Below are 23,834 nucleotides of genomic sequence, written 5' to 3' on the forward strand. Positions count from 1 at the left end.
TGATAAGCTTGTGAGGGGGGAGTGAGAATTGGTAATGGTCTGAGATTCCTTTTTTAAGGTAATGAAAATGTTTAAGAATAATTATGATAGTTGCATAGCTTGTGCATATTATTAAAAAACCACTGTCCAAAAAGAAATGTAGTCTTTACCTGACTTACATAACTGTAATCCTTCTATATGTATCACCTTTACAATCACAATAAGAAGTTTTTTTAAAAAAAATAAGGAAACTCCCTGGTATATGACTGACATCTCAACAAGGCTGCTGGAGGAGTCTGCAGAGAATCAGAAGATGAGAAGGTCGGTCGCTTTTGAACATGTACCTTATTGAAGGCGATGAGGTAGACATAGTTGCTTTGCTTTCCATTCCAAAGCACCAGTGTCCATGAAAACCCACACGAGATAATAGGAAATTACCCTATAGCTGTTAAAAATCAAATCTGTAACTCCCAGTCCCTCCTCCACATCACTGATGAATTCTACCAAACATACGAAAAACCAATAACCTCAATCTTTCACAATTCTTTCCAGGAATAGAAGAGGAAATGTTCCCAGCTCATTTTATGAGGTCAGTGACCAAAACTAAACATTACCAAAACCAGAGTAGTACAAAAAAAAAAAAAAAAAAAAAAAGCAAGCAAACAAAAAACAAAACAGACAAACAACAACAACCAAAAACAAAAAAAAAAAAAAACCACCAAAAAAAAAACCCAACAAAAAACAAAAAAAAAAAAGAAACAAAAAACAAACGGAAGCTACCCACAAAGAAAAAAAAAGTAAAAAAAAAAAAAAAAACCAACAACAATCAATAAATAAAGAGAAGGCAAAAGAAAAAAGAAAACATAAACAAACAAATCAATACACAAAAAAAAGGCAAGAAAGAAAGCAACCATCTATCCATAAAAAACACAAGAAACAAAAAAGAAAAAAAAAAAAGTCAGCCAGACAGAGAAAACAAACATAAAAAAAAGCGCAAGCAACAACAACCATGAATGAATGCCCCCCAAGGAAAGAAACAACCAAGGCACACCCACCCCAGTAACTACCACCCATACCAACCAAAGGAAAAGAAAATCCAGCGAAAGAAAGAAAGAAAAAAAAGAAAAAAAAGCAGTCAGAAAAAAAAGAAAAGAAAAAAAAAAACCATACCCACTAACGAAAGAAATAACCAACCAAAAAAAAAAGACGAAGCAACACTAAAGAGACCAAACACAACCAAATAGAGAAAGAAAACAAAAAGGAAGCAAACCTATATAAACAAACAAACAATGAATAGAAAGAAACAGACAAAAGAAAACATATATATATAGACAGACGTATGCATACACAGAAAGAAACCACCAACAAATAAAAAAAAAAGAAAAAAAACAAACACGCAGAAACAAAATAAAAAGTACTCAAAAAAAAAAAAAAAAGGCAAGAAAAAGAAAGAGAAATAAAAAAAAAAGAAACCCACCTAATAGATAAAAAAGAAAAACAAAAAAAAGAAACAAACAAAATCCAAACAAAAGGCAAGACAGAATAAAAATAAGACCAAAAAAAAACCAAGAATGAATTGAGAAAAAAAACAAACAAACTCACTACCTAAATAAAAAAGAAAAGAAAGAAAGCAAGCTAAAACAAACAGAAAAAAAAGAAAAAAAAACAAAAAAAAAAAACAAACTACCAGACAGAAACAAACAAACAGAAAGCAAGAAAGAAAGGAAGGTATTGAAGGAAGAAACACACACATAAAGGAAACAAAAAAGAATCAAGAAAGAAACAAAACACACATAGCCAACCAATTAATGACAAACAAACAAAAAAAAACAAATCAAGGAAAGAAACAGTCCAACAAACAAACGCGCAAGGAAGTACATAAAACAAAAAAAAAAAAAAAAACAAAGAGACAAAAAAAAAAAAAAAAAAACTGTACATCATCAAAAGTAAGAATTTCTATTACAAAAAGCATATTCAGGAATGAAAAGACAAGTTACAGATTGACAGGAAATGTCTCCAAACAGCATCCAACAACAGCATGGTACCTAGAAAACATACAGTACTCTTAAAACAAACTACCCAATAAAAAATGGCCAGGGAACTTGACCTGACCTTTACTAAAGAGAATATAAGGAAGAAAACTATGCTTACTGATTTCTGAAATTGTGGGAAAGCAAGTTAATAGAAAAGGAACAGCTTTTTCAACAAATGGAATGGAATACTAGAAATGCATTTGTAAAAGTGAGTCAGGATTCCCTTTGCTAACCACTGCATCGTTGGTATCTAGAGCAGCACAGGCTCATGACAAGTACTCAGTGCTGTGTGTATGCAGGGGAGGGGAGGCCAAGGAAAAGCCAGCAGGACAGCCAGGGTGTTCACGGATTAGCCAGAGTTGTCAGCCATACATGCTTCTGGGTTCATAAGAAGAAAGGATCTCCACATAAGATGCATCTCAGGCTATAAAGCAGGACGGCTCCTCAACTCCTCTACTGATATTCATCGTGGGGAGTTAGTATTGCCCTCAGAAGTAATCTGGATGGCTCAGCTCATCAGAAGGCTTGCTAAGAGAGAGGAAGGAATTAGAGGTGGTTTTCGTCTCTCTGGCTGAAGGTGATGACATAAAGAGTGGGTAAAGAAAGTGAAAAAAAAAAAGCTGTTCAAACTGATGATGTTGAAGACAAGGTTGCGTCTTCCTGGACCACAGAAAACAATAATATTAACGCTAACCAGAAGACACAAGGTCTACCACATAAAAATGAAAATAAGAAGCTGGGAGGACCCTTACTGAATTGGCCTCCTGAAGAGAACTTAAAGTTGAATTAAGGAGGAGGAAAAACACCCAGCTCTTATCCGAATTAGAGAAGGGAAGAGGAACAACAAAGGGATGAGACAAAGGACAAAGGCAAACCAATGCAACAGTGATATGCACAATACGTTGGAAATGATCTGTACAACTTGGGGGGTTGGGGAGAAGGATAGGGGAAGAAAAATGAGGGAGGGGGCAACAAGTTTGACAAGAAATGTACTCACTACCTTCTGTATGTAACTATAATCCCTCTGTACATTACCTTCTGTATGTAACTATAACCCCTATGTACATCACCTTGACGATAAAATTTTTTTTTTAAAAACAACGAACTCACAATATAATAGCAGATTTCATGAAGACAGTGGCCCAAACAGAAAATGGCATGTTAGAGACCTCAAATGCTTCTAGAGAGAAGAGCATCTAGGAATTTGGGGCATAATATGTCCAGGCTCAGAGGTTGTTGTTGGTTTTTTTCCCCACACATGAGAAGAGTAACAAAAGATTTGTGATGTCAACACAAGAAGTAACTCGCTAAGATTGAGTGGGACAGCACATCGACAACTTGAAAAGAGATAGGTGAGAGCAGTATCTGTCTGCCTCTATAGCCATCTATCTATCTGTCTGTCTGTCTGTCTGTCTGCCTGTCTGTCTGTCTGCCTGCCTGCTTGCCTGCCTGCCTGCCTGTCTGCCTGCCTGTCTGCCTGCCTGCCTGCCTGTCTGTCTGTCTATGGATAAATCGATCATCATCTATCTAATAACACAATCAGGCATCATTTAATGATAGGGTACATTCTGAGAAAAGTGTTTACTACTGTGTGTTGAAGATGCACTTACACAAACTAGGACGGCTATGACATCCCTAGGTGATATAATCTTATGAGGCCATCACCATACACATGGTTCAAGGTTGGCTGAAGCATCATATAGTATATGGTTCTACATCTACGCATGTATGCGCACACATATATTCAAATACATATGTATATGTATATAGATGCACTTGTGCATGCATGAGCACATGTATGTACCCCCCACACACACACTCGAGGCAGCAAAATTGAAGACCAATAGTTTAAGGCCAATACAAAAAAGTGTAAAACAAATCCTACTTCCTCAATGATGAGAAGCAGTTCAGAAAGCAGCCCAAGGTCTGGATGTGTCAGGGTTACTGGCGTGTCTGTGTGTTGGGTTGCTTTCTGCCCTAGAAACAGAAGCTGGTGACTAGTGAAGCTCTTGATAACTTTAAGAGTCTCAACATCAGAAAAAAGGTCAGAAACTATTTTACTGCAGCCATAATAGGGTTCTGCTGTATTTTTGGCAAGAGTATTTGGCAAGTCTCAGATTTTGTGTCTAATATGGGTTAAAATTTTATAAACTAGTACAGGAATACACCAGGCTTTGGAGTGATGTCAGGGCAACATTGGAGTTGCCCTCAGTGTCAAAGGAGGGATTCTTTGCAGGCAAAGGCAAGTTTGTATCATTTAACTTGGGAACTTTCTGAGTTGGACTGGTCCTGATAGAAAGGGTTCTAAACTCAGCAGCCTGGCTTTTTGACATTTCGATTGGATGCCTGGTCAGAATCTGATACTTGGCTGTAATATGACATACAGACAGAAGGTATAACAACATGTTTATGTTACCTAGCTAAAGCTCTTTCTCTGTTTCCTGCTCCTCTCTTTGTGGAGTCGGAGAAAGTGAAATCACATGATTAAGGAGCCCAGTGCAGACCACAGACATCAAGATTAATAATCATAAGGCATTTTCACCATGACAATATGGGACAGAATAAAGTTTATAAAGGACTAGAATTGCAATGTATTAACCTAATTATTGACAGGATGAAGTTATGCTATCTCAAATGCATGTGATTATGTCATAGGATTTTTTGGCGGTCTTTCCTTTTCCTCTTTCCCCTCTTTGCTTAAATGTTACAATCACCTTGACTATCCACTGTTAAACTTTAAACTCCCTCTGTCCTTGGGATTCCCTCTTCCAAGTATCTACTGTATTTTTTTTTCTTTTCTCACTTTCCAATATTCTGCTCATTTATTTGGGATTATCTTCTGCCTCCTACCTTTAGAATGTAAGTTCCAAGAGAGGAGGAAGTCAACTCTCTTTTGTGCCATGAAAAACCCTTCACAGTGTCTGGCATAGAGTAGAATGAAACAAAAAGTCCTTGGGAGTCTACTCCTCTCCCCTTGGTCTCCCACTGCCAGCCCCCAAACCCCCACCTCTCCCCACCACCCATCCCCTCACTTTGCAAAGGACCCATTTCCTGGAACTTATTCTGCTAAGCTTTGGTTTAGTCTTTCTAAAGAGTTAAACTATTTGAGCTCTCCATGGAGTCTGTTATACTTCAGTTAACTCATTAGTAACTGCTTTCACACCACCTGGTGTAGAAGACTGGGAAGGTGGGGAGAGGGAAGGGGAAAGCATGCAGACAAGAACTCACTGTATATAACAAAAATAAAAAAAAATAAGGGAAGAGGTGGGTCAAAGGGAGGTGGCAATGTTGAAGGAATGAAGCAATCAAGGTGAATTGTATACAAAAATAACTTTGCTAAATGGCAAACAAATTCAATACATATCTTACAATTAAGAAGAGTGAGGAAAAGGGTGGGTGGGGAGGGGTGGGTGAGAAGATGGAAAGAGGTGACACTGATCAAGATGCAGTATATTCGTAAATCGCTTTGTTGAGTGGCAACTCCTTTGTGCAACTACTTAACAATAACAAAAATATTTTAAAAATATCCCTTGGGAGGGCAAGTGAACACTGTCTAAGGTGGAAGCTTGGAGCCCTCTTAGGAGTAGATAGGAAGTGATGTGTGGCCCAGGCCTGTTCTATGACTTTTCTCTGCTACAGTAAACTGCGAAAAGGGAGAGATTCTCTTCTTTCTCCAACACAATGTGAGAGTGAACGATACATTAAAAACACTTCCACCTTCTTATTAGGATAAAATAGGTGAAAATCAAAATGTTGTCACTTATTAATGTACTCCAAAACAGGCCTTAACACACATCACCTTGGACAAACCCTTTACCTTTGCCCTAGTTTGTAGATATGGAAAATAATCCCAAGTATCAACATTATGCTTCCATGGTTACAGAGAACATTAAGATTTACTAGGACCAAACATAATTTTGTTCCTTGCCAATATTTTTTTTCTACATGTGCAATGCTGAAACCAGGCCATTCAAGCAGAACCAAAATAACAATCCAGACCAGATCTATTTTACAGTAAAAAACCAGAGTCTGAAGCAAATCCATATATTAGTCTCACCTTTTAAGAGCTAATCCTTACCAATCAGGCAGGAAAGTTGTCCTTTAGAGCTGCAGCACAGTGCAATGGTCCAAAGTACTGGCTATATCAGACCTTATTGTTTGGTCAAGTGCTATCTTTGCCTCCTATTATGCTCCCTTGGGCAAGTCAGCTAGATTCCCTGAGCCCAGTCTCCTCACTGGTAAAACTGGACCACAGTAGCATTTGAACTTCATGAGGTTGTTTGATGATTTAATGAGTCAATATAAATAAACTTCTTGGAGAAGAATGTGGTATATAATAGTATTCAGCAAAAATATGAGCTAGTATTTTCATTAAGGAATGTAGAGTACCTTCTGTAAATTAGTTCCCAAATGATTCCCTACAAATTAAGTTTGATTCCTGAAGTGCTGAAGTTACAGCAACATTATCCTAAATTCTATAAAGGCATTCCTTTGCCATTACTTGCAACACAAATAAACCCACAAGGTGAATAAAGATAGAATGCCTTGATTTTCTTAATTTAGAAGTATAACTTACTTTTAAATAGGGGCAAAAGCCAGGAAAGGGCAATTTCTGCTAATTATCAGCTTCTTTACAGGTATACATGAAGAGAAACTGTGAAGGTTTTGGTTAAGTATTTTAATTTGTTGTCTTTTGCTTTCCCATTATGATTTGTTTTAATCTTCAGTTTATTTAATAAAGTCCTAAAGTACTCAGAGGATAGTCAATAAATAAACCAACACAGGTTTTTCAGCCTATACCAAGCAGAGTTATTCTAAATGTACAAATGTGAAGTGTAAAGAAGATAAAGGAGATTATCTCTGTCTTCCAACACTTCAGAGACCATGAGACAGAAACACAAATGAGAAAAGTAAGAAAACAATCCTCATCATCTCTTGCTAACCACCCCACCATAGACACCCAGATCCATGGATGCTCAAGTCTCTTCCATTAAGTGGCAGAGTGCTTGCATATAACCTACAAACATCCTCCTGCATACATCATTTCTAGATCACTTTTGGTACTTGGTATAAGGTAAGTGCTATGTACATAGTTGTAATACTGTATTGCTTAGCGAATAATGACAAGAACAAATAGTCTGTACCTGTTCTGCACAAGCACAACTCTTTTTCCCAAATATATTTGGTCTATGGTTGGGTGACTCCATAGATATAAAACCTACAGATAGAGCAGACTGAACATATTCAAGTCTTCCTGTTAGACATACTGTCTAAGAGGAGTAGAGACAAATAAGGGGAGACTCCTACTCAACTGATACACACAATTCAGGTCAAGAATATCTTATGGAAGGAAGAGATATGTTGGTGGCTCTTGGATGAGTGGTAGCATTTCCACAGGTGTAGCAATTGAAGGAAGGAGCTCAGAGGCACAGGGAAGAAAAGGAAGAAAGGCCCGGTGGCAAGGAAGCTTGCAGCATGCTCCACAGGTGACCCGGAATGACTGAAGTCCAAAGTATGTAGACTATTAAAAAAAGATTAAAGCAGGAAAGGTTAGTATAGGTTAAACTAAGAAGAGCTAAGGACTCTGGAATTCATTCAGGAAACAGTATGGGGTCAGTCACGTTTGGACAAGAAGTGACAAGGAGAAACTTCCAGCCAAAGAACTTTCCTCCTGTAAGTATCAGAACAATCAGGAAGGCAGCAGCAAGCCTTGAGTAGCTTGCCCACCTGTTTTCCCAGATCCACCCATCTGTGCTGCTACTGACTACAGCAAGCCCTCCTGTCTCTGTGGTTCTTTTTCAGAGTTCTTGGGCTTTGCTATTCTGGCATAATAACTCCAGCATTGTGGGTTTGACATCTGAAGAGATTCCTTCCCTAAATCCTTTTTTTTTCTGCTGGTCCTGGGGCTTGAACTTCTGGGCCTAGGTGCTGTCCCCTGAGCTCCTTTTGCTCAAGGCTATCACTCAACCACTTGAGCCACAGAGCCATTTATGTTTTTTTTCTTCTGTGATTAATGGGAGATAAGAGTCTCACAGACTTTTCTTGCCTGAGCTGGCTTCCAACTATGATCCTCAGATCTCAGTCTGCTGAGTAACAAAGAGCCCAGGTGTGAGCCATTGGTGCCCAACTCTAAATCCATTTCTTATAGTTCATTTTAACCTTGGGAATTTCTCTCCCAAGTCCTGGTCTAGTTACCATGTCTGTTTCCCACCTTCCCCCAAAAGGATAGGGTCATAGTAGATCCCCAACCATGGTAGACGAATACTGTAACTCTAGTCCAAAGCACCGGAATTCCAAGTTCTCTTTAGCTTTCCTAATATCAGTCATCTAGATGCTCTGCCATTTTCTTGCTCTAGTTGCCTAAGACTGAGAAAGTTATTATCATGGTCACTCTGAGGTTCCTGATAGCTTAGTACCATCCTAAACCTCCTTACCACCTCACCAACCAGACAATGTAAGCCTCACAGACAGGACTACTACCAGAACCCAGCCTTTCCTAGCCTTCTCTAGCTAGCACAAATAAATATCTACAGATAGCAGAAGAGGCACATTGTCATCATTCATGTGGACTCACAGGGGCGGGGCAATAGATTCAGAGAACAGGCTGAGGTGAAAGAGCTTGTACTCACAGAAAGGCGATGACAGACAAGGAGGAGTCAAAGAACCCCTTGATAATAAGTCCAGATGCCAAACACAGCCACATTTACAACAGCAGACTGAGCTCAGCTTAGCAGTTTGGCTGGCATGTACTTATACACAGTACCTTTGAACACTCTCTTCCCCGTGTCTGTTCATGGTATTTAGCAATGTCCTAACTGACTAGCAGGAAAGCTCCTGGAGAGCAGGCACCTTGCTTTTTATGTACTGCAGAACACAGAGCAGTGACTGGCACACATCACATTTTGCAGTGCCCTAGGAATGTGTTTGAGATAACATGCCGGCCTCAGTCATCGATACCAGCAGATGTTTGGGTAGACGTCTAGGCATTGGCAAGAGCCTGGATCAGGTTAGGATGCGCTTATGAAGAGGAAGGGCAGACTGAAATGAAAGAGGATGTCTAAGATATGTAGCAAACTCCCATTAAGGGAGTCAGAGGGATAAGAAGAGGATGAGAAGAGGCGGCCAAAGTCAGAAAGAAAGAAGGCAACCAAGGTAATAATAGCTTTCATACACCAGGGAAGAACTACTTACTGATGACAAATGCTGAGGAAGCTTAAATGGATGTAAATAATGCAATGACATTGAGCTTAATAACAAGGATGTCTGCAGCGACCCCTGTGGATGCTAGAGGCATAGACAGCTGCAGTGGGAGAGAGAGCTGGAGTATAGGGAAAAGTGGAAGCAGCAGACAAAGGCTAGATGGCAAGATGTTTCATCTGGATGATAACAGACTACACAGATGCCATAGGAAAAACTGATTAGATAAGGTGTCTACATGAATGCTTAGTTTGGAGAAGATACAAGCACTTTTTTTTTTTTTTGTCAGTCGTGGGGCTTGAACTCTGGGCCTGGGCGCTGTCCCTCAGCTCTTCAGCTCAAGGCGAGCGCTCTACCACTTGAGCTACAGCGCCACTTCCGGTTTTCTGGTGGTTTACTGGAGATAGGAGTCTCAGGGTCTCTCCTGCCCGGGCTAGCTTTGAACCGCGATCCTCAGATCTCAGCCTCCTGAGTAGCTAGGATTACAGGCATGAGCCACCAGCGCCCGGCTACAAGCACTTTTAAAGAGCTAGAGGAAGTACTCTCACTTTTGCTTGAACACAGAACAGGTCAAAACAAGTATACTAAGTCAGTTCACATGTCCCTCAGTGGACGAATGGTTCAAGAAAACACAGTATATATACACAATGGATTTTTTCTCATCTATTAGAAAGAATGATGTTGTACCATTTGTGAAGAAATGGAAAGACTTGGAAAAAATTATATTAACTGAAGTCCAGCCCAGAGAAACAGAAGTTGCACGGTTTCTATCATGGGTAATAAGCAAGTGGTTACAAATGTATTAATTGAAATACTGTAGATTCAAGAGAGAACTCAAATAAGTGTAATTCCTTACAAAGACAAAGTCCAAGTGTAACAAAATAAGCACCAGGAAATGCATACTCACAAGAGGTAGTTTGAGGCCAAGGGGAGAAGGAAAGATGAATGAAGAGGATAAGGGCATTCAATGTATACATTACTGAATTAAGAAAGTAAGAGAAGGGGTGGGTAGGGGAGGGATGGGTGAGAATGTTAAAAGGGGTGACATCCATCAAGATGCCTTGTATTCATAAACTGCTTGTTGGATGGCAGATCCTTTGCACAACTACTTAAAGATAATTAAAAGGTAAATAAAAATGGAGAAAAAAACAAGATGTAAATGACATTTTAAGTTCTAGAGCTAGAAAAGGATAGAACCTTAGCTTAGGTGAGACTGACCAAGAGCTCTACTGCTCAGGACATGAATAGCATGTGCAAAGCAGTAATCATGGCACATGGTAGCCATCTTAGTTTGTGAAAGGGCATTCCACAATGTTCAGATAACAATGAGCTAGCCCAAGATCCATTTCTCACAATGTGTCCCATCATTAGGTGACACATGACTACAGACAGAAAAGAGGACTACTCCTTTACCTTACAACCAAAGGGACAGACAATGGCAGAGATATAGGTAACTTTTTGCCTTAAAACAAGACCAAAGAACCAACTGGAAGTCAGGATTCAAACCCAGTTTGCCTTAAAGGACAAGAGATCTCAGGGATTAGGAGGAGAATTCCAAAATATCGCTGACTCAAGGAAAACCAGAACAGGTCAAGAATGGAGCTCTTTTTGCCTGCCACCACAACAGTGAATACATTATTGCATTGGTATTAATAATATAAATTAGTGTGGTGTCCTAACTACTAGCCACTAACACTTACTGCAACAGAAACTCTGGAGACCAGGAAAAGTGGTACAATATCAATCACTGCATAGTAGGATACATTAAGAGTCATGTCCATGTGAGTATCAAGCCAGAAGGCTAGAGAGGAATAAATGTGGAAGAAAACCCCCTCTGTCATACCCGAACGGTGTGGGTCTTGCCTAAAGCTTGCTTCATAGACTGCCATATCTGAACTGCTCAATTTCATTCTGTGAGATCATTTTCAAAAGAAGATATCTTTTTTATGACTATATCTTTTTCATGGTGATTTCCAAATGCATCAGTTACTACATGTTATCTTCCTTCAAAGTGAATAAAAATTATACCATCAAAGAAACCCCCTTTGCACAGTTAATGTATACAAAATGTCTCTGCTTTGAGCTTCATTCATTAAAGTATTAAGATAAATTCACAAATATTTTGTCAATTCATTATAACTAATTAAAAAAAAAGAAGTAACAGGAAGGAGGAAGCGGGGGTTCTTTGAGCTGTCTTTTTTAAGGAGAGAAAATGTTTGAAGCCTAGATTCAGGTGCAAAGTAAGAAAGATGAAGAGGATTCCCTTCCTTTCTCCATTTTTTGTTTCTTAATGCTAGAGCCCAGAGCCCATTCCCATCTTTGGTAACCAAAATAACTTGACAAGCCAGATTCTCCCAATACAGAAAAATGTGAGATCCAGCTACTAAAGAAGGCTGAGGTGGTTCTATCTGAAGAACAGGTAACAGATGCTCAGCCAAGGACTGGAAAGAGTCAACGATCTCCCTGAGAACCAACAACAGAATCTGGAACTAAAGTAGGTTAGAATTCTAATCATTCAACTTCCTGATGTTGGAAATGAGAAATCCATGGCCCAGAAGCTGAATGTGAATGACGCAAGGACATTGGATGAGCTCGTGGCACAAACACTAACCTCACGTGTGACCTCAGTGCACAGCACCCAGTCCACCAGTTCCACCACCATCTAACACAGAAGGCACTTGAGAGGCACCAATAACCAACCTATCATCATTTTCTCTTCAGTCAAGCCTTTTCTTTTCCCATTTTTATTACGGATATTTTTCTAATACCTACCCATAGAAAGATGAGAATAATGTAGGCCCAATCATCCCCAAATTCCTAGCCTATATTCTCCTATATTCTTACCCACCCAGATCCCCCTTCAGGGTAATTCTGAAACAGCTCAGGCATCATTATTTCCTGTTACATAGTAAAAACTCAAGAAAATTATATAACTGCAAATGTATGGGACCCAATTTTCCCCAAGGAGTTTCAATGTCCCTATTGTGTAGCCTTCTAATGTATGTCACAAGTACAAAGGCCTTTCTTAGCACAGAACAATAAGCTATGCTCTGTGACCATGTACATTCTCTGATGTTGTTCGACTATGGTGCAATGAGGAATTTTGCTGAAGGAACTCTCTTGGATAGTAATCGTGGAGAACACTGAACTTATATAAACACCTAACCACCTTCTTACCTTGAACACCTGGCTCTTGTTTAAATTGGGTGTAATGCTGGTCTGAGATTCAAAGCCAATTTCTTCTGTGAGTTTATATGAATGACACTAAACAACGCAATTCTTAAAACCCTAATAAATACAAGTTAAATTAATAATGAAAACCATGCCCACCCATGGGGACAGTGCCCACTTATTTGTCTGAAAGACAGGATGAAAACAAAACCTAAAATTAAACCACAAATAGCACAACGCCTTTTCTCATACAACATTTCAGTCTCCTCTGTGGAACAAACACACCCAAAATATTCTTTATAAAATGTTTTCATTAACAAATAAGTAAATGATACGAGACCTAGGCAGACAGATATGCAACTCTACGTGTGTGTGCACATGTAAGTATATGCTAGTCACACAATGATGATAAAAAACACTGCACTTCTAGTTTTCTACCTCCTCTTACCCACATATCAGTTTTTATAAGACTTTACAAATATATTTTGAAACAAGGATAAATTAAAATCAGAAACCTTAAGTTGTTTTATCCTTCAATGAAATCATTTCATATTCACATTACTTTTTTCTGAAAAAAAGCAAAATATAATTTTCTACCTGTTGAATAATTTAATAATTAATCCTCTCCTGTAATAATTAGGCCACTCGTACCTGCTGAGGTTTCCCTAAACTTGTCACTCGTCTTCTTTTTCCTCCATTTCCAAGGCTTGAAGATTTTTCCAATGGTGGAGAGCTTCCCCTTTCGCTTGAAGGGAGGTGTCTGCGAACCTGCCGGGGGGCCATCCGAGTTTGCTATGGAAGCTTTGTCCAGTCCGTCAACTGTATGAAGAAAAATCAAGTCAGAGATGGGATGAAATAAAAGCCTGAATCTACATCACTTATCATTTCTTGTACTCTTAGTAAGCATGCCCACACTAACTGGAATCCCACATAAAGTTTATTTTGTCCACTGTGCAGCTGGTAGGACTCCCTAGGTATCAATCAGTAAGTCAGTCAATCAGAAATTATCGTCCCCTTAGGTCATCACTTGGAGGAAATAGAAAAGAGACTTGCATAATAGGTGCAGCCAGACAAATAAATATCTGTGAAACACAGCTGAACCCATGAGCCACAATTACATCAATATTTTGCAAGAATAGAGTATTCTAAGCATCCCTGAAATAGGAAGTTCCTCTGGAGACTAGTTTGGCATTCACAGCAATGAATGTCACAGTTATGGTGTGGCTAAAACCAGCCTTTCTCTTTCACAAACAAAATTTGGTGCCAGGAAGCTAAATTTTATAGGATGCTGAATCTATCTTTTCTTTCTGCTACAAAATAAGAAAATTTTCATCTTCAAAGAAACATATCATTAGCAAAAGAAATATGTGCAAAACTCACTTGTGGAAAGCCACAAGTGAGATGTCTCTGTACTCTTCAAACATTTTCTACATCAGAAGGCACAAAATCCTAAGTTGCCTTGCATGAAGTTCAAGGCAGATGAGAGATAGAGATTACTTATACTACTCTAATTCCCAAATTTCACTAGGAAAGAGCTAGAAGTGGCCTACAATGGATGAACTATAGTATTATTTGTTCAATAAAATAGCATCTAGCAATTTTTTAAATGAGCAGAAGGACATATATCCAATAAGGTAAAAACAGCATAATGTGAGTGTTGGCTCTAGGTGTTATGCATATGTGTTTAGGGGGGCAAATTGATTTTTATCTTCTCTGTGTTTTTCTAAATAAAATGCTGAGGGGGAAAAACCCCAAAATTAAGAATAAGAGTTTCCATTTCCAGGAAGATAGAGTAGACTTGCTTATTTTTATTTGTGTTACTAAAAAAAAATCTTTGCACAAAACTGATGATGCAAAAAACAACAAACTCAACAACGTGAATATGTCTTAAAAATGCGCTAAATTATAAGACCATGTAGAAAAGAAAAGTACACACTATGTGGTTCTATTTATGTAAAGTTTAAAAATAGGTGAAATGAATTTATGGCAAAAAAAAGATCAAGAAAAGAAAATCAGAGCAGAGCAGTAGCTTTATTTTGGAATGAGAAAGAGGTAGGAATTAATTAGGAAGGGGCCTGAGGGAATGCTGGGGGCGATGGAATTGATCTCAATAGTGGCTGCATTGGGCACAACTGATCAAATAGTATTTATGAGTTTGTGCATTTCATTCCATGGAGTATTTGCCTGAGAAAACCATAATGCTGGATGGAGTATTTAGAATTATATTGAACCCCCTCAATTATAATACAGTGGGTACCAGTGGCTCATGCCTAGCTTCTTGGGAGTCAGAAATTGATCAGAAAGGAAGTGGCGCTGTGGCTCTAGCAGTAGAGTGCTAGCCTTGAGCAAAAGAAGCTCAGTGCCTAGGCCTTGAGTTCAAGTCTCAGGACTGGAAAAAAGAAAAGAAAAAAGAAAAAAAAATCATAGGGCAAGCACAAAGCCAGGGAGAAACTGATCAGGAAGATTACAGTTTTTGGCTAGTCTAGACAAAGAGTTCACTAGTTTGCCACTGAATTCTGTAGATGGTCCTGATAGTATGACCTTGTCATCCCCTTTACAAGGAAGCTAAGATAGAGAGGTTCATGGCTCCTGGAAAGCCCAGGTGAAAGTTCATGAAACTCCATCTCAACAGAAAAAGCTGGTGCATGTAGTAAACCTGTCATCCCAGCTACAAAGGAAAAAGCATAAACAGAAGGGCTGTGGTACAGGCTGGATTGGGGGGGGGGGAAACAAGACCCTATTGAAAACAAAAACAAAAATAGTACAAAAAGGGCTGGAAGTGTGGCTCAAGTGGTAGAACTCTTGCCTAGCAAATGTGAAGGAAGCCTGGAGTTCAAACTCAGTACTGCCAAACAACAATACTAAGTGGATGATTAGATGGAATGAAGTAAAATACGGAAAATGTTAAATGGGTACGGCATGGGGTGCATGCCTTTATCTTTTCTGTATTCTGTCAATTGCCTTTTTATCTGTGGATTTGGACAGGGTTTGTGATATAGCCCAGGGTGGCCTTGAACTTGACATCCTCCTAAACTCAGCTTGACAAGTGCTGGAATTAGAGGCATGCGCCACCACACCAGCATCTTCTCTGTAGTTCTGAAAATATTAATAATAAAATATTTGGCATGGGTGGGAAACAAGTAATGACACAAATTGAAAAGCAAAGACTTCTGCTCTCAGGAAGTGAAACGCAGCTTTAAAAGATCCTGAGTGTTATAGATTAAAAACAAAACCAAGCAAGACATGTAAGAAGGCTCTGTCAGGTGTAGAGAAGGCAGACTAGCTCAAGGCCCCAGAACTCAAGAAACAACACAGCATGGAAGGACATCCCTGGATTTTCTTCTTGACACTGAAGAAGCCAGCCACCCACAAACCACCAGTCACAGGCCAAGAGAGTCCCAAGGAAAGCCTGCTATCCCCAGCCATAGGAACAGGAAAGGGACGGCTTACAAGGCATAACATTTTTAGACAATAGTTGCACCATTCTGGCCACAGAAAACAGAGGTCATTCCTGTCAGCAAAAGCTGAGTGGAGAAACTAGACATTTTCTTTCATGAAACTCTACAATAAACCCTGACACCCCTACCAGAGCAGTGTGAGAATAGCCAGCTGGGGCCTGAATGCTGGTCCGCCACCAAAGAAGCATCCATCCCTCTCTCTGTGTTAGCAGAGACTAGGTGGGGAGTCTGGGATTTCACCCAATCCAGAAGTCATGAAGTATCTTCCCTTTCCTCAATCCCGGAGTGGTATCGAGGCCACTGATTACTGGGAACCAGGCAACTTTCAATGGAGTCAACAGAGATCATGTGGGGATCCAGATATCCCACCCCTGCCCAGTGGTACCAAGGATCCCAATGGGGGCCAGTGGACAGCCTGGATTTTATCTCCTTGCAAGAATGACAGATGACTCTGACTGCCCCTTCACTGAGAAGTGTCAGACAAAGCCAATGAAATCAGAAGATCTGTGAGCTTCCATAAGACCTACAGTGTCATCACATGGCATAAAATGATATCCAAGGTTTGGTGGAAAATCACTACACATTGAAAGACCCAAGAAAGTCTCACACTGAAAAGAAATTAGGGTTCAACTCTTAAATCCTTCTGAGTGATTCTTCTAAGTAAGAATGTTTGCATCTCATCCCTTACCCTAGAGTTTTCTACTGATCTTGGATGTTACCTAGGCAGAGGCATCTAGTGGAGTAGATCAGAGATATAAATCTGATACTGACTCTTCCATAAGTAGTACTAACCCCACTATGTTCCCACTGAAATAAACCTATATATCTACAAGGACTGCTCCATACCAACAACTGGTAAGAATTCAAGTAACCAATACAGGTGTGATTTGTACTTGTTTGTTTATTTATCATTTATTTTAATTGCTTGAACTCAGAACCTTTCGCTCTTGCTTGAATTCTTCACTCAAGGCTGGTGTTCTACCACTTGAGCCACACCTCCACTTTTTCTATCCATCTTTTTTCTGGTTAATTGAAGATAGAATGTTATGCCCTTTAAACTGTCCTGCTCAGGTCTCAGTCTCCTGAGTAGCTAGAATTATAGACTGAGGCCCAAGTGCCTCATGAGGTCTCAATCTTTCAATGGACCAGAATCTCATCAATTAGCCATGCTCTGTGCAACTGTGACCATAAAGTCAAAATAATAAATGACATAAGATTATGATATAAATAATAATGATATAAGTAAATGATAATTATGATATAAAATAAATGAAAGGCTTAGATATTTTTCCCTTTGAGATCTGATGACTGAGTGTCAGGGCTTCTTATGAAAGGAAAATCTATTATTATTAATAATAACAATGAAAGAAAAATCTATTAGTAGTAGTAATAATAATAAGAAAAGCAGAAGAATCTAGGGAGACATGACTAAAGGTAACAATGGCATTCTAAATGGAATCCTGGAGCAAGGGAAAGAGATGGGAGAAACCAGCAGATGGTAATAAACAGTGGAGTATGGCTAGAAGAAACATACCATGCGTGTGCCCTTTGTATAACAAGTGTGCTGCATCAGAGGCCATTAGCAACACAAGAAGCTAGTAGAGAGTGTGGAGCACCTCTCTGCAGTCTTTTCTGCAGGTCTAAAGCTATTCTAAAAGAGTTTAAAATACGTCACCAGCCAGAAAGGCAGCAAACAATCATGAAGATTTAGGAGATCTTCAGGAGCTGGGTATTGCTCCAATAGACCCGAGGGGATGCTTAAGAGTCAAGATTTCTGCCTAAAGGAAATTTGGTCAGTAACATGCTTCAAAACTGTGCATGTTTCTCTCTAAAAACTTTCCTTCCCTAATACATTCAGTATTTCACCATTAAGAGAACACTTACAGATCATCTTGTTGCTATTTCATCTTGTTTTTTTAACCTGTGATACACACAAATAAAGTTAAATGGTATTCAACATTTTTTGATAGGACAGTGGACCCACATCAGCTTGGTCACTCACTTTCTCTCTCTCTCTCTCTCTCTCACACACACACACACACACACAAAGCAAAGATTCATGCCATGTACTGCTGACACAGAATGGCGAATCTAGGAATAGTAACATTCCATGTCCTTCATTTTATATCACTGTGAAACAGTACTGTTAGTGATACCATTTTATTTGGGACTCACAAGTCAATTTAAAGGATTCAAATGTATTACATAGCAGTTGAGGATGGATTTCATAGCTCATCTTCATTTTTCCCAAACCTATGGGGAAGGGAGAAGAGGGAGAAGACGCAGGACAGACATTCCCTTACTCGTGCTTATGTAAAAAAAAAAAAAAAAACCCTCTGGTGAGCAATGCCCACCCTGAGTGTCAAGGTCTTAACAGCTCAAATTATTGAGCACTGTATTAATGGGAGAATCAATAATGGCTCTTATTTCTTGGGTATTTGGTAAGGTAATTTACCTATACTAGGTCATGCTAATTTTCACAACAGACCTGGGAAAAATACTGTGTCATCCATTTCTGAGACTGAAAAAAAAATTACAGACTCATAGTGATTCAGCACCTAGCTCAGTAACACATATTTAGTGTGTGTTTATATAAAAATGAAATATTTACTGAGAAAACAACATATTCAAGGAAAAAGCTTGGATAAGAAGTCACATTTAATTAAGTTATCATCAGGTAAAGGGAGGAGCTTGAGATAGAAGCTATATCTGGACAAATGGTCCATTTTTGCTTTTGTTTTTGAAGTGCTGAGGATTGAACCCAGGGTCTCCTGCCAGCCAGACAAGTGCTCTAATCACTTGAGCATACCTTCAGTTCATGAATGGTCTTCCTATCCACCATCCTAAAGGCTGGCTTCCACTAGGTGCTATGCACCTACGAGGTCCAGGGAGATAAGAGAGACACCAGACAGGATCACTGTCCTAAAGGAGCTCACAATATAGCTGGGGAAGCAGATGTGAACAGTGGTGATGATCAGAGACAAAAACAAATATGGAATCAGCCCCAGAGGAAGCAATGAACTCTGGCTGGGTGTCTCAGGAATCTGTCCCAGGGAAAGAGCTGTGAGCCAGGGACATTAAGACAAGTAGCCTTCCAGGTGGAAATTAAAGAAGGAACAAATAAAATATGGTTGGCCTTTTAAAGTAATGCCAAGAAGAATTTTCCTCTTATCATAGTGCTCTGCTCACAATGGGTACATGGTTACATATTTATGGAAGAAATGGAAACAAATTATAAAGTTCTATCCTTGGACCTGTCAAGTGGTCAAATGTGAAATGCTTAACAAGGAATTGGAACATGTTTAAACTTTATATAAATGTATAACATTACTTAAAAATCTGAGAATAACAGAATTTCAGAGTTAGAAAAGGTTTGCGTTGGCCTAGAAGAAATTTACTTTTCATCTGTTGATGGTCCCTTTAAAAATAATCATCAGTATTAAGGATAAAACACTTTGAAAATTACTAGCTACTGCCTTTTTTTAACCCCCAGGGGTAAAAGTACAGAATATAAACAAGAAGTTAAATTATATTTTAAAAAATAATGAGATGCAAAAAAGAAAAACCATGACTGCAAGACAGTGTCAGGAAGGGAGTTTAACCTCCTATGCTGTTGTTATTCGCACTTACCTCTCCATTTGCCAATTTTTATTTCTCCTCAAATTTGAAACAAACAACAAAGTTATCTAAAGGGATTTGGGATAAGATCATTATTTCCCACTGTCATTAAAATTAATATTAAACTGGGTGTGGTGGCAAATGACTGTCATCCCAGCCCTCTGGTGCTTGAGGCCAGCAGCCTGGGACTCCAGAGAGAGTTCTAGGCCAGCCTGAGCTGCACAGGGAGACCCTGTCTCAAACACATCAAAACAACAACAACAAAAAACAGCAACAATAACCACCTACTACTACGGAACATTTTCAAGAAAAAATAAGTTATATAGATAGTTTTGAGGTATAATATAAGTATGATACATACCATATCAGACACACAATAATCTTGTACATGTAATCCACACCCACACCAAGGTAGACCCTATGTGTGTATTTCCTGTGCTTCTTCCCAGTCAATACTACCTTCTGCCTTTCAATCCCCCAAATAACCTCTTGACTCCCCTTACCAATGACTACGCCCACACATTCTTTATGCTGGTGGAATCATACCAGAGCATGGCCTCTTTGTATACTGTCCAGGACGTTCACCTGTGGAGCCTAATTTTAACACATGAATGTTTAGAGCCCAGCTATCTAGCTACAAAAAGCATGCCATGTGAGCAAAACCTTGAAATGCTAGAAAAGGAAGCATCGCATGCACATCTCTTCTCTTCATGGAGGGTACATAGCTTTACCATTTTATTTTTTAAAGAAACATACCTGTAAGGTGCAGGGCAACAACAGAAACAATTGAGCCTGGAGGAGCTACAGTAAAGTGCAGGAAGCAGACATGACACAGTGGTGATGGATCAGAGACCAAGATCCAAGCTACATGAGACATTCACGCAAGAAAGATTAACAACACAGAAGAAGTGTATTATCTATCCAAAGAGACAGCTTTTCCGGGTGCTAGTGGCTCACACCTGTGATCCTAGCTACTCAAGAGGCTGAGATCTGAGGATCATGGTTCAAAGCCAGCTTGGCAGGAAAGGCTGTGAGACTCTCATCTCTAATTAATCACCTAAAAACCAGAAGTGGAGCTGTTGTTCACAGTGTTAGAGTACTAGCCTTGAGCAAAAGAGCTCAGAGACAGCATCCAAGCCCTGAGTTCAAACTCCGTGACAAAAAAATAGACATATATATATATATTTATATATGTATATAATTTTGTGTATTAGGGAACTCAGCAAGTTTTAAGCAATGCAATTTCCACTGTGCAGTTCTACTGTGATCCATTATGGAAACAACAATTATGTTTACATTTAATATAGGAATTCCACACTATTCTATATACACCAAAACCTTATACAAGAGAAAACTGAGAACTAAGAAAGTCACGTGGCTTTTCAGCCAGTTAACTGATGGCAAAGACAAGGCTTTACCTCCCCTCTACCATGCTGTCTTCACTGGAACATTATGGCTAAACTCACAGTAAAGCAGAAGCGCCTTCTGGTAGCTGGGAAACATCAGTAAGACTGTAAAATAGAAAGCAAAGCAGACATTGCACAATCAGGGCAGGCCACAAATCTAGGTTAGTGTTCTGAATTTTTATCACCCAACAGGGATAGTGAACTGTAATCCAAGAAGAGCTGGTTCCCACACCCATCTGCTACTTCACCAGCCCTGTGAGCTTGAACAAACACCCTAGTTTTTCAAGTTTAAAATTAGGAGTCTAGGTTAAATAATCTCTAGGTACCTTTTTAACTTTAACAATTCTCTGATTCTTCACATTGCTTTGTACTGCATGTACACTCTTCTCAATCACCTTAAAACCTGTTCTTAGTGTTTTATGAAGACTGATCCATTTACCACCACCACCACCACCACTACCACCACAATTGTGAGAAGTAGGAGTTCTTCATGTGGTCCCCTTTTGTATAGGAGGAGGTTGAAGTTCAGTTGTTTGTCTCCAAAGTGTCCTTTGTATAACACAAATGGAAGGTTGGAAGTGGGAGTAGATTTCTATTTTAAGAGAAAGTGAGAAATAAACTCTAAAGAAGTTTAATTAACTTCTAACCCTTTTTTGGGCTTATCCAAGGAGGTGGATAAGACAATGCCCAGTATCGCCATGTTGTCCTGGTGACCTCAGGCAGAGTGTATCTTCACTATGTATTGACGATAATCATTTCACTGTACAGAATCCTTACTGGCCATAATAATTTTAGAAGTTCGATACTATCCATTTTCAACTTGTTTTTCTAACAGAGGCAGCAATTTCTTCTTGAACCCCCAAAAGGGAAAAGCTACTAAAGACTTCCATCTGCCTATAAGCACTGACAGAAAATTCCAGAGTTGAAACTTGTAGCCAAAAGGCCTCAGTATGAACATGTTTGTGCAGCTGTGTGACATCCTGAATCACTGACAACAGTGAACGACAGACCCTCGACTTGCTACAGGATATTCAGCAGATTAAATACAGTCACTTATGTTTGGGGATTAAAGAAATTCTGACTGAGGAGGAAAAATGGCCCCTTTGCAAGTGGAAAATCCATTTCAAGGAACACAAAAGCATTTGAAGTTCTGAGTATCACTGTTATTTGTACAAGCGTAGTATTGTCTCTACAGAGGTGAGAAGTAGCAAGAAATTTGTTAAAGGGATAAAACTTAAGACAGGGACCAGCCGGAACCAATCTACCTTACTTCCTTTATATGCCAGGCATCTCCTACACCAATTCCAAAATCTGGCGTTGTGGATAAGAAAATCATGTAACTCACAGTGGGAAGAGAACTTTATCTGTTGGGATAATGCTCCTTCATGTTTATGCTGAACATGCGCAGTTGAGTCAATCTTTAGGGGAGAAACTGGCAGGTCTTAGAAGGAAATTGTAAGATAAGATCCAGTGAAATAACACAATTTTCAAGTGCTAACTTCTGCTTCAGACAAGGTGAAGAAAACTAGGGCAGAAGTATTTAAATTATTAAGATCATCTTGGTCATGATCTTCAACAAAAGATTAGTGGATACAAATCCAGAGAATCTACCCTCCACCTAATGTGATTATATGTAGGCAAATTGTGTGTATAGCCAACAGTCTCTTGGTAGCTACAAGAAGTCCCCACAGCTGGTGTCTGTGAAGCGATGGTGGACACACGCAGCACCATGGCCCATCTCCTCTGTTCAGAGATGAAATCTGCAGGTATATGGAAATAAAATGCTGGGAGACAGAGCTCAGAAGAGAATTTATGTCAACTAGTCATGTGCAGTCCCCAAGGCACTAGATTTATATCCTGTAGTTCAGTGAAGAGGTAACTGGAATAACCCAGGCATCTGGACTTGGAGAGGAGCAGTGGAAACGGACTGAAAATGATGGATGGTTCCAAGGGACACTGCAGAGGAAGGAGACACATTGGAGGAACTGCCCGGAGAAGTCACAGAGGACTCCATGGCCCCGTCCTCCACTGGGTGTGGTGGGATGTCGAGAGAAGAGAAGACTTGGGAAAAAGACTTAAAACTTGTATTTAGACACCATGAACTTCAGGTGTTGGCAGGACATTCGAGGGAAGATGTCCAACAGACAGTCAGAACAGCATTACTGACACATTCGCAAGAAGTTGGAGTTGAGTTTGGTGGAGTCTTCCAAATAAATGCAGCTGTGGAGGGCCAGGGGTAAACTTCAGAGAAACAATTACATTAGAAGCAAGGGAGCTTTGCGCAATAAGGAACCTTGAACTCTTTTTGGCATTGAGTCTGATCAAGTACAAGAAAAGATTTTGTTTGCTTTTTGTTTTAAATCCACCAAGTATGAAGGACCCTCAAGCATGTTTATAGGTAGAGGAGAAGGTACTCATGGGGGGAGAAAGATTGAAGATGCAAAAGAGAAGCTCAACACAATAATGCCAGCTGTGATGCCAAACTAGCTACTCTGTATGGATCCCAAATTCCACTGAGAAAGGAAGAGGAGAGTCTGAATCTCTCCTGCAGAATTTCAGGAAGTGATCGAGGCAATGACAGTGACAAACATGCAGGAACACTGGGCCAGATGAATGACCATGATTCTGATCAAGATTGAAAAACAGGCCCGGCACTGGTGGTGGCCCACACCAGTAATCCTAGCTACTTAGGAGGCTGAGATCTGAGGTTTGAAGCCAGGCCAGACAGGAAAGTCCATGAGACTCTTATCTCCAATTAACCATCAGACAACCAGAAGTGGAGCTGTGGCTCAAAGTGGTGGAATGCTAGCCTTGAGCAAAAGTCCTCCGGGACAGTGCCCAGGCCCAGAGTTAAAGCCCCATAACACACACACACACACACACACACACACACACACACACACACACACACACACACACACCATGGAGAGCTGGTAAAGTTAAGTGTCAATCTTGTTTGTGGTGTAGGGTTA

At 39.6% G+C, this 23,834-nt stretch overlaps 1 protein-coding gene across 1 annotated transcript in view; it reads right to left on the reverse strand.

The window, feature by feature from the left end:
- Positions 1 to 23,834, reverse strand: part of Phactr2 (phosphatase and actin regulator 2) — a 102,602-nt gene that overhangs the window by 57,428 nt on the left and 21,340 nt on the right. Inside the window, exon 2 of the mRNA XM_013027006.1 lies at positions 13,032 to 13,199. Coding sequence (XP_012882460.1) covers positions 13,032 to 13,199 — 168 coding nt within the window. The remainder of the gene's footprint in view (positions 1 to 13,031; positions 13,200 to 23,834) is intronic.

The sequence above is a fragment of the Dipodomys ordii genome, unplaced genomic scaffold, assembly GCF_000151885.1.
Source record: "Dipodomys ordii isolate 6190 unplaced genomic scaffold, Dord_2.0 Scaffold98, whole genome shotgun sequence".
NCBI classification, from domain to species: domain Eukaryota; kingdom Metazoa; phylum Chordata; class Mammalia; order Rodentia; family Heteromyidae; genus Dipodomys; species Dipodomys ordii.